General features: G+C 31.2%; 1 protein-coding gene across 1 annotated transcript in view; it reads left to right on the forward strand.

Moving 5' to 3' along the window:
- Positions 1-6,947: 6,947 nt before the first annotated feature.
- Positions 6,948-13,283, forward strand: part of LOC119832871 — an 18,663-nt gene continuing 12,327 nt past the window's right edge. The window contains exon 1 of the mRNA XM_038356671.1: positions 6,948-7,114. Within this exon, the coding sequence (XP_038212599.1) occupies positions 7,063-7,114 (52 nt within the window). The 5' untranslated portion in view covers positions 6,948-7,062. The remainder of the gene's footprint in view (positions 7,115-13,283) is intronic.

The raw sequence follows: 13,283 nt of genomic DNA on the forward strand, positions 1-13,283 counted from the left end.
GATTATTTTAATTGTTATAATTGAACATTAAAAATTAACATTTGATACAAATTTGTTTTACATATTTTATTCTGAAACATTTTGGGTGAGGATTCAAACAGAAGCAGTATACCGATCTTCTATAAGGACCACAGGATCAAGCCTATCTCATAATCAGCCATCATTAATAATTCACACCAATCACGCATTTCTGTCAAACCGCACCACAATCAGAATGATAATGGTCAGAAATAATTCACAATTCCTAATTAGTTTCCGACTCTGAAATACGTTTTGTATAAACCGTTTCGATTCGCAGACGAACTAATTTTCGTGTAATCTATGTTCAGAGTTGGTAATGTGATTTAACAAAAGATACAATTGTATTGCTGATATAAATTGGACAGAGTCCAGTTTGATATTAATTACATAGGATTTTGGCGAACTTTATTAATATTCTGAAGGTATAATTTGTTCGTAAATGAGTTTATGTTAGAATTATTATTGTAGAATGTATTTTTTAAAAAGTACTTAGCATAATTTAATTGAACTCATATATTTCTAACTATATTTTCCTATGTAAATGTAATAAAAGTAATAATAATAAAAAAAGCTTGCTTGAAAGAATTTTAATGAGTTTTATGGAAATCATATCAAATGCTTTCGTAATGCGTGGATAAATCTATATATTATTTTAAAACAAAAAAAAAACACATTATTACTAGCGAGCACTTAAAAATAGCTGAGATAATAAAGATACAATAAATTTATTAACATAAGAAATTCTTTAGTTTAACAGTATTAAATGCAATTTCAAAATTCCGGTTTCCGATTAAGGTATAAAGATTAGGAAAAATTAATCATGAGGTAGGTGAATATACGTCTTTTACCATACGAGGGCAACTCCTAACCACTCATCTACCCATAATCCCATTTTCTACGTAAAAAGAGCCCACCAAGAAAATGAAATCATCTTGATCGAAAAACTTATTTATATTTAGACTAGTTATTTCCTTTAAAGCAAGAACGTTTGTAGCAATAGGGACAAATTACTCTATTAGTATTGGAAACATCCCATTTTAACATACATTTCAAATTAACATATAAAGCAGCTTTGAATACCTTTTAATTAACCGACGCTGTGGTTATTAACATTTAATTAAATGCTTCTATTTTAGAGAAAATATAATAAATGGCTAGTTAATTAAACTAGATAGTTGTGTTATCAATGCATAATAATTTATGTTAGGCCATTGCCTTATTTTTGTTACTTGATGTTCGTTTTTGGTTTTATTTCTTTTCTTGGTTCATTTTATTATTACTTATTAGTGTCAAAACGCCACGTTACATGGAGACCTAAAGTCATTATTTTATTACATAAACAATAAAATAGTTAATTATTAAGATCTATTCACGGTTTTGGGAAAAATACGAAACAATTAAAAATTTTCAATTGCTAAGCTTTAGTTGCTCTACTAAATAAGACTCTAAGGTATTAGTTTAAAATAGTATAGTTATGACTAACGTAACGTTATAACTCAATAAACTCGAAGTTCTTATCTATACTAATATTATTAAGCTGAAGAGTTAGTTTGTTTGTTTGAACGCACTAATCTCAGGAACTACTTCTCCGATTTCAAAAATTCTTTCAGTGTCAGATAGCCTACCACGAGCGAAGCCGGGAGCCAAAGTAGGGAATTAATCTTGTCTTTGCTATTTACACATCATGCCAGCGCCAGCTTACCATTGCACGTAAATAATTCGACCTCTAACATTAAGGTTTACGATCCTGGGAAACCGAGAAATATTAAGATATACTTTTGGACCGCTATTTTGGTAAACTACTGCGGATTCAACCGCATTATCTCCCAACGAAGACCATCTAGGACAGAATTAAAACGTCCACTAAACGTAATTTGTGCTCTAATGGACCAAGGGGTGATTAATGTCTTCAGGACATTACATTTAATGAGGACAAATTGCATCTTTGAGTATCTTTCTAATAGCTGTCTTAATTATTCTTTTGAGCACCTAAAAGCTTTGGATGCCAATCTTTTTTTTGACTGTTGAGTTGAAATGTTTAAAGTTGATATTGATTATTGATAGCGTTTCTGGTAACTTCTGGAATTACCTTATAATTATGAAGCGACAAATTATAAATTATTTACATAATTAATTTGAAACTATTATTAACTTTCATGATTTCATCATTATCAACTACAACACCTAATTTTAGCTCAATTGTTAAAATAATTGAATTATAATTCGTAGTCAGGTTTCCAAAGCTTTGATATATGAAACAAAGGGGACATGGGGACCGGCCATGTAAAGCCGAGAGCAGATAATCGGATGTTGGTATACTCTATGATACAATAGTATTGCATTTCTGATATACGAGCCGGTGTTTTGTATCCAGAATTATTGTAAGATCATATATATGCATATTTATATAGACACTTACCTACTAGTAAATTTGAATTTTTGAATTTATGTATCATGAGCTTGCCTATATGTCATTCCAGTTGTCTAGCTGCTACGTACCAAATTTCATTGCAATAGGTTCTGTAGTTTTTGCGTAAACGAGCAACAAACACACACACATATACACATAGGATAGTAGGATAGGATTGACTATATTTCAAAATGAATGAATTCTGCATGTCAATATGTCTTTCTGACATCGCGATACAATTTTCTATTATTGCTATTCTTTAAAATATTTTATTTAGAGTTACGATAATTTTTGTGTAGCAGATTAATTAGAAACATCTCGAACCGAATGAAAGACTATTTTAGGCTGTATCTATAGTACATTTCTCATAAAATTGTTACAATCACTTGTATACGGGGTACATAGAATGGAACTTTCTGGTATATCTCGTATTGAGATAATAAAAATATTACCGACAAGATCTTAAGAATGTCCATCAATTTAAGGATACTTCTTGATTTAGTAATGTTAACATATTGGTGACGTTAACATAAATTGACCTCAGTAGATATAAAATGAGCAATACGAGGCAAAGATTATTAAAAATCAGGTCAATTTATCAGCTAGGCCTAGGGCTAGAATACAATATCTTTTAAGAATATATAGACATATTACATTACATCTTTATAAATCGATATATAAACAATGGTATAACACATTATTCATTCAATATAATTTCTCTATTTCTGCCTTTCATGTTTTTTTTTATGGAATAGCAGGGAATTTAGTTAGTGGTTCGTCTGATGGTAAGCGATCACCAGCGTTTATGAACATTTGCAGATGTAGGACTGCTGCGAAGGCGTTGCTCGCGTCTTAGTTCGACGGATATAAGGGCACTGGGTAGGGGAAGGGAAAGGACTTTATACGTGTTAACAACTGCTTCAACTCTTGTCTATTGATCTCCCTTGATCCAAATGCCCACAATTTGACTCTAAATAGAGACTAATTTTTGAATATCAACATAGACTGCATCAATTTATTCCTGGGAGCTCATGAAATATTTTTTTATGACATAGCGGGCAACTGAGCTGGTGGTTCGCCTGATGGTAAGCAATCACCACCGCCCATGAACATTCGCAAAGGTATCGTATATAAGGATCCGCTTTTACGGGGTAAGGGAAAAGGAAAGGATTAACTACTGGAAAGAAGGAATGGACTAGGACGGGTGAGGAAAAGTAAACGGGCCTCCGGCTCCCCCACTCCCAACCACAATTTCACGCCGGTTTTCTGTGGGGGTGTGGGACTTCCCTGGGGCGAGCTGGCCTGCTCAACTCCCACAATATTAATAGCATTTAAATAAACTTTGATGAATTCGTACCCATTAAATTTTGTATTTTAATCACCTACAACATCGTCCATGCTACGCGTAGACAAAAATTGTAATGACTACGTCTTATCAGAAGGCTATCTGTAGTAGTCTTCTCAACTGTTACTCTTGTACAAATATAGAATAAAATGACTGAACAGTGCAACCTCGACCTAAGAGTGTAATTTTCCGCGTCATCTGCACCTTTTTTAGTTTCCAGTGAACGGTTCCGATAGTGTCGTTTTATCCCAACAAATTGCCGCTTAAATGCCATTTCACTCCGGGCAGGTATAATTATAACTACGGCCTCTATTGGAGAGTATTAAGATTTATAACGGGCTATCTTTTATCCACAATGATTGCGTTAAAACTACTATATTATTGTAAGCTACTGTCATGTATTCTCACAATTGGCTCTTGGTATGATGCTGATAAAAGCGAAAAGAAATATTACGTTAAGTAATAATGGTTATTTTTCTTCTTAAGAGTACATTTATATTGATCCGTACATTAGTTTAAATATTCGTATATAAATAATTAAATTTCTCATGTATTACGACAGATAACATAATACTATACGTATTACATAATTGTTTTGAGTGGCCGTCTCCTATTTTCGACGCTTATTCAGTTTATTCGTGAAAGCCAGGATTAAGTTCTTCTGTTAGACTTCTCAAATACGTTAGTAGACCTAAGAATGACTGATTAAAATCAAAATTAAAAGAAAAATAAAAACGTAAAAGTGTGCAAACTTGCATTTATTTTCAGTTCCAATTTTAAACCGTTACTATATATATTATATATTTGGTACCATCAAAAGCTGGTGAAGCAGTTTTTACTTTTATTTCATACCGGACATATTTCATATACGCTACTATTTCGCGACGGTCTTCTATGGGGCATTATTATTATTGGACTTCCTCGGTTCGAGCTGGCTTCATTTGTGCCGAAATATGCTGAATCCCACCAACCTTCGCACCCATTAAGAATATAAACCAGTGAAAATGTGAAACACATTTGATCCACATTCACCCCGGGACTACGAGCCTAACTTATTAATACCCATTTAGAAATTAAAGACTTTTTAAACGATTTTAAACGCGATTTATTAATTATATTATTAACCCGACGTTTCGAACACCTTACAGCGAACGTGATTACGGGGAGACTAAGATGTTACATGTCTTGAAGGTCATACAATTTTTAATCATCATCAGCCCATACATGTTCCATGCACATTCATGACACAGGCCTCCTATGAGGGTTCAGGCTATAAGCCACAACGCTGGTCAAATGCGGGTTGGCAGATGTCTTTTGATTCTTGGACATGCCGGTTTCCTCACGATATTTTGTGGCGGTGATGTTATACACATGTGCAGATAAATTGATAAATCAATTTATTTCCTGCATGCTCGCCCGGTCTCGAACCCCGACTTATCGATTTTGTAGTCCGAGGTTTTCACAACTGAGCCACCACTGCTGTTTTATATCCATTCAATACACACATTCTATATCAACTAAAACCATACAATCGATCCCATGTCCCTCAGTAATTTTCCACTCCGATAATCGGTTCAATTTAAAAAAATTTCAATCTCTTTGTGCAGGCTACTTTTTCCCAATATTGTGTTATCTCCACGTTTACTTTAGGGTTGTAATTTCGTCCCTTGTTTTATCACGGGTTATTTGTTAAGCGATATATTCAATACATTATATAGTAGAAGGGTTGTAAGACCTCAATAGAAGTAATTTATATGGGCATTAAAGTGGAAAATGTAAATTTTTCTAGTTTAAATATCATGATATTGTTAGAAAAACTTTTAGAAAAGCTTGTTTTTTGTTAATTATGTTTTATTTTTATATTATGTATATGAAATATTTAAAAGAATTATCATATCATTGATAAAAAATTAAATAAAATTTCAAAAAAATTGAATTTGAATTTGAATATGAATATAATTAATATAATATGAATATAACCTATAAAGCTACTTCAGAAATATTAAAAAACTAATGCAGCGAATACAATATATTTATATAATTATATTTCAATTATCATCAAAAATATTAAGAATTATCATATTTTATATACATTATTTTACTATTCTATAAAAGCTAATTATAGTTTTTTGATAATTTTTTATTTTTACTTGACCATACATATTACAGCTGTCGTCAACAACAATTAAAAAATAGTTAAATTTATATTGTAACAGTTGTTTAGTTTTAACCGTAAAGCGTTACATAACTCATTAAACAAAGCGCTTTGTTATTGCACTACATTGTCTATTAAACCTAAAATCATTTTGAGGATTCGCCTTAATTACTACCCGTTCAATCAATTAGTGTGCACCGTCTGATCATTACGCCTATTATTTTTTAAGGCATTCCACCCAGTGTAAAATGAACCCGGATAACTATTACGTTCTCGAACAATCGTTCCAATTAGGTTCGACTACGGTCTATGATCGAAAACGAAGAGGTCGTTTTAAATTGGACATTATTCATCAGTACATTCGTTTGTGTCGGGATTGGTCATTTATGCAAAATCATGAACTGCATGGAATTGTATTTATCGATGCGGAATAAATCGTGTAGTGAGGTGTGGCATTAATAATCCATGTTTCGTTGCGAATGCTCATTAACTGGCATCCGAATATGCCCTACATACGGAGAATGATAATAATATTTTTTGTTCAATGTAATTATATTATCTCATAAAGTAGAAAGTATTATGAATAGATGTTTCATAAATGTATTGCTACGAATTAATCAAATACGGTAATTAAATTGTTCAGTTAATGAAATATAAGACGCGATCGATTCTGAAATAATTTAAAAGACTATATTAGAAAAATAAGATAGGCATATTATAGACTAGTTGTCCACCCAGGACTTACCCGTGGTGCGTTTTTTTTTCTTATTCGTTCCTCGTGCCTTAACAAATTAAAAAATATGTTTTTTATTTACATATTGAGTGAAAAAATATAAATATTTATAATTTTCAAACGACGTTGCTCTTAAATATCAAAATTATGAAATTACGCCAGGCTAAGACAACAAGAAACAAAACTATCAAAGTATATCAACATAAATGAGCACACCCACATTGGTCGTAGGGACTTTAATAAATTTCCATTGTCGGCGCGCGCGCAGTCATAAATGGATACCTACTACTTACAGTATTGTCAAAACTTCGTTGTAAAATGAACGTGTTTTAATGTTTACTGTTTGTACTTTTGTGTGATCCGTTTAATCAGTGACTGTAACAATTAAATCTATTGTGATGGCCTCTAAAATGGGTGTTAAAAATGTAGTCCAGACTTTTTTATTGCTAGGTAAGTAGATTTATTATCGGGCCGAGCATTAGGTTATAATATTAAATCTTATGATAACGAATACTAAATTATTATGTACTCATCGTTACAAATGTGAACCAATTGTAATGAATGAGAAATTCAAAATGCTTATAATTGACGCGAAGGCCACTTTTCTATTCCTTTATTCATGTCATTTATACTTTCCTCATCCCTTATTTCTTAAAAATAAGCAACACCTTTGAAAATACCTTACCCCAAATGTTCATGGGCGGTGGTGATCGCTAACCATCAGGCGAACCACACATCGGTTGCCCACTATGGCATAAATTAACTTTATTTCTGTGACATCACGTGGTCTGCTCCAAGCTTAAACGTCCTCAATCCAGTGTTTACCGAACCATTATTAGGTCTCGGATTCTATCTCAAGCAGAGGATTATTAAGAAGCTAAGTCTAGCAAAGACTTATTTTACTAAATCCGAAACGAAATATATTCCTTGATGTACTGAAATGTGTTTAGCATCCGGACTATACTTGGCGAGGGGTCTATAACTTAATTTTTTACATCAACAAGAACTAGCTTATATAACAATAGCTTATGCAATAAATTTATTTCATTTTTCCCACGTAGATATAATAATGAAAGCTATGTCAAAGCATTTTAGGAAACTCCCTTTGCTTAAACAAATAACTAATCCAAATTATAAAGAAAATCATTTTTACAAATTTGATTTCTTCTTTAAATTGAGTATTATAATACCTATATTTTTTAAGGTTATCTCATTAGTCTGTTACCAACGGTCCGTCTCATTAAGAAAACACAAATCTTTACTTTTAAACGTACCTGAAACTGTTTTTTTTTTCTACGCAATTTCAAGAGAAGACAGTAAATTAATTGGACACTGATCAATTTAATCTAGTCCAATTTTTTAACCTCTTTCATCAATATTTCAAACTGAGACTGCGCTTTTAGTGAAATTAAATAATTTAACTAATATAATATGTTGCTAACATAAAAAGCGACGTTCTTAAGAAAGGAGGAGGGGAGTAGCATAATATATAGGATGTATAGGATCTGTGAGTTTTAAACAGATTGACGTGGTTGCTTTTGTGTTTAGGAAATATATAGGAAAATGCTGTCATTTGATTTAAACTGACAAAGAAAGTGGTCCTGTGAGTCCATAAAACGCATACATATAAAAAAAAAAAACAATAAAATAGTAGTTTTATTTGTCATTCATTTATATTATTATACATTACAGCTTATATCCTACTAATATTATAAATGTAAAAAATTTGTGTGTTTGTTACTCTTTCACGCAAAAACTTCTGAACCGATTGCAATGAAATTTGGCACGTAGACAGCTGGACAACTGGAATTACATATAGGCAAACATACCGGGGTACGGGGTACGAAGTACGGTGAAACCGCGGGGCGCAGCTAGTTGATTTATAAATATCAGTTTCAAACTGAAGTTACCAAATTTATTTCGGGTAAATAATTAAAGCTTTTGTTAACTCCCTCCGAAAACTTAACGCATTTGAGGCATCTCAGCGTAAGGTATGAAGGTCTTACAAAGCAGTTTGTAAAGAATATTTTAGGAGACATTTTACAAACTGCTTGCTCATACTAACTGCGATTTTTAATGTGCACGGAATATCTTAAGCTGAAGCTTGTGTGTGTTTCTTTGTTTGAATAATCTCAGGAACTACTAGACTGATTTCAAAAATTCCTTCACCATTATGTATGTACGGGATCCTTCAACGATGTAATCTATATATATATAGCACGGGTGAAGTCAGAGTGTACCCATAGTATAATATAAACAGGATCATCTTTGTTTACCCAAATCTTTGATATTATGTACAGTTTCTTGCATTTTTTGACTACGACAATTATTTATTACGATTAAGCAACAATTCATTAAAAACATAATACGTGCTAATTTTGTTTTTTAAAGCCTACCTGATAACATTCGAGTTAAAGTCAAAGCACAATATATATAATGTACTATTTTATACAAATAATGTACTTCACTTCTCAGGAAATTGTCCACTATTCATAAAAAATACCAATTTACATTTTGATTATTTACTATTTGCTATCACACATAGCTATCAAGGAAAACGTATATATTTATTTTCCTGGAAAACCCATTTCATCTCAATTTCCATAGCATATTTGTGTTTTCTTTAAATGTGAAAAACTATTTTCGATTTCAATGCGGAAACCTCACAGATAATAACCTGTATCATAGAAATATAAAAAACAGACATTATAAATAGAATGAGTTTTTCCCATACGTATTATATGTTGCAGATGTTGCCTTAATCATTGTTAATTGAAGCCAATTACTTAAGTCAAGAACGACTGTAAAGGGACTATTATAATTGCACTCAACTTTAACGACGAACATAAAAATCGCATTTGCCTAACGAAAACTTGATAAATACATAAAAATAAAGCTGTACGATTTTTCAGTTTTTAATTTTATAAAACATTGTTAATTGTGTCCATTGAGTTGAATGTTGTTTTAAATAGTTGAAATAATGGTATAAAGAAACAGCTAGTCTTAAAGTTATTCATGTTTAGATGGGTTTTGAATGTATATATTATATAATTGAAATGTTCTTTGGGAATTTGTACAATTTCTTTAGTAGGGATAAATATTGACTTTCGATCTGTCAATATTAATTCAAGGTGCACTGGACAGGAAACAGTTGCAATTTATCTATTTTTGAAACTATTTTGATATTTTTGTATAAACTTCTAGTTAATACGGAAGATAAGTAACCAAGAAAGCCTTTAAACCGATCTTATCGATAGACGGGCAGCGTTGTACATATTTAGACTGAGGTACAATAAAAAGACCTATATAAACAACAGAAGATTTTTTATTAAGTTTTAGCTGCGCCCCGCGGTTTCACCCGCGTAATTTCGTATCCCGTAGGACTATCGGGATAAAAAGTTTTCTATATGTTATTCCAGTTGTCCAGCTGTCTACGTGCCAAATTTCATTGCAATCGGTTCAGTAGTTTTTGCGTGAAAGAACAACAAACAAACTTTCGCATTTATAATATTAGTAGGATGAACAATTGCAATTACTTGTTACTTGAATCAATATTGCGAGCAGACATCTAATTATACGTATCCTGGTTTAATTTAAAGCCAAGCGGGCATCCGAGCCTTCAGATTGTCAAAGGGAGACGTAGTTGATTATAAGCAAAGGGAATGCCTTACTAGAACGGCACTAGATGCACGTTATTATTTCTCTTAAATTGATAAAACAATACAACTTCTAATTAAACATAGACAAGCTATGTTTTTATACAGGCATATGTTTAAAGAACGTTATTGTTTGACGAAATATGTATAAAACAATGTATTGATAAGAAGTTTTGCTTATGCGTCTAACTCTTCATTCACAAATTCCATAAACATATTTTTAAACAAGTTAATGATTTAAATTCGAACAATACAGTAAAACAAATACTACGCCACATACATTATTCGATTTACAATTAATTGTAATTAATGAATTTCAATCACAAGTACGATACATTATCGTTGGGCTTTGTCAATTTATTGAATTCTGGAGAGGCTCGCAGTCTGTGATAAAATATACCTATGTTATTTAGACACGGAAACATAACAGTGTGGCTTGAGATGTACCATACCCTGGTAAAGGATTCTCACAGTGTACCTATAGATATAAATATTGCCACTACATTGTTTTAAGGGTAAAGTGGAAATTGAATCAAAATTAAAATATGCAAAAAACCCATAAGGTTCTCTTGAATAAAGCGAGTATATTGAAGAGAACCCGAGTTTATTAAAGAGAATGTGAGTATAATAATAGACGCTCGTCCCGGATGCGAACGGATATCAAGTGTTGTATTTTAACCCAAGGGAGCATTTAATCGGGATAAAAAGTATCCTGTCACCCAAGTCAGCACATACACTTTTTATGTATACCAAATTTCATCAGATTCGGCTCAATAGTTTCAACGTGATTGATGGATAAACATCCAAACAAAGAAACTTTCACATTAATAATATTAGTGTGATCCTTACTAATGTTGTCTCTTCTTAACGCCCAAACGATTAAACCGATTTCGATTTAGTTCATTTATAGTTTATGACCTGTGAAAGGACATATGAGCTTTTAGTTAGCTTTCCAGGATTGCTTTTGTCCCGGAAAGCTAACAGATACGGGAACAAGGCGAAGAAAGTCTCGGACTTTCTATCTTTTTCTTTGACGGAAAGCTAGTGCTGAATAAAAGTCAATAAACATCTCTGTATTCTTAATGAACTCATTAGTACCTCTGTATATTTGTTAGGATCGTCTCGGATATTTTTAGGTACCATTTACTAAGATACTTATGGTATTTATATCTTTTAAGACGCACGTGTATCGAATATTCTAAAGTATTAAAGTTCCATCGCTTTTAATTAAACTGCTACCGTTTAGTCATCTACTAATGGCTGGAGTATCACAACATGCGACGTCCTAAATATGATACATTAAAGTATTAAGGAGCGACGCATCCAATTCAGCATATTAAGAAATTTACAAGAAGTTACTCAGCTACGTTGGTTCTATGAGTCGCTTTTGAAATATTTATGTTCTCATTTTTAAAATGGTTTTGTTTTAAGTGGGAAGTTATATGAAACTTTGGAAATTTTTAAGCAAAGTCAGTATATTATCATCATCATATCTCTTATTTACAAATTTCTTTGAAATAACTCTATTGAGAGTTAGTTATCTGTTTATTGTAAATTAATTTTATTCCAGATATTAAAAACTTTAATACAATTTTAGTCCAAATCTTTGGACAATAGAAAGTCAAAGCATTTATAAAATTAATGAAATACCATCATGTCTCGTAACTTTAGTAATTTGACTAATTTAAAAAAATGAAATAGAGTCGACGCGCCCGCTTGGGTTCAATCACCTATGATATAAGTGGGGTGATGTGTTAGTGCAGTCAGATGAACAAATATGCTTCGATTAAAACTGATATTAAATGTAATTGTGATTCATTATTTACTACCAATGTGAATGTTATGTTTAAATATGCATTTTATAAATATTTAATAATTTTCACGTTTTTTCGAATATTCCAAAATTACTTTCATTAACCAATTGAAAAGGCGATTGAAAATATCCTGTTATTTTGATGTGTGTAAAATTTTATAAATTCTGTACCTTTTTTAAGTTTAGAGTGAACTTAAGTCAATTATAGAAAAAAAATTAGTAATAAAAGCGTCTCCATTTTTTAATGAATTATTACGAAAAAGGTATATATATATATATAGGTATATATATAGATAGGTAAGGTAAGCTATATATGTAGTTTCCATGTCAATAATCAAATTCATGTATACATGATGATTGTGTCCTATCAAAAGTATATATACAATAACAAAGAAGGTAACAGATATTACATGTAACAAATTCAATTAAATATCAGTAAACTGTTTATGAAAATATTCCGTATGAATTGAATTTGTAATTTGCCTCCATTGGATAAAGGTGCGGCCACACAACGCGTGACGGTATATAGTAATAATACATTCACATTTATACTAACACATTTCCATAATTAATTACTTAATCCACTCCCCGCCGGTTCAACGATTTACTTATGTAAATAAAGCTCTTTCTAAAATGCAAGGGATGCTAAGCCATACTTAGGGCTTAATTTTTAAAAATTAATTTCGTTATTTATATGTGGCTTTGGGCGGCAATGTATAATTAGATAAGGCAACATCAGCTTTTATTTAAAAAATATGAATGTAAAAGAATAACTGATTTGATGATGTTTTTCGATGGATTTTGTTTTTTAATTTCATTTGCTGTTTTCTAACATATAATAACGTTTTCCAACTTAATAATGTCTGTTTATTAATAAACAAATAAAAATATATACAACATGGTCTAAATATAACTTTAAAACACAATTTTTCCTATCAATTTGCAGAGACAATCTTTTACGATTTACAAAATAAATAGGTATATGATTATGAATAATATGTACCACTAAATTGTAAGTAAGTGTACTTATAGTATACCTAAGAATAATTAAAATGATTATTTATTATATATATATATATATATATATATATATATATATATATATATATATATAATATTAATTATTACTGTAATTCACCGATACTTGATC

This window comes from Zerene cesonia, chromosome 16 (genome assembly GCF_012273895.1).
Source record: "Zerene cesonia ecotype Mississippi chromosome 16, Zerene_cesonia_1.1, whole genome shotgun sequence".
Taxonomy (NCBI): Eukaryota; Metazoa; Arthropoda; class Insecta; order Lepidoptera; family Pieridae; genus Zerene; species Zerene cesonia.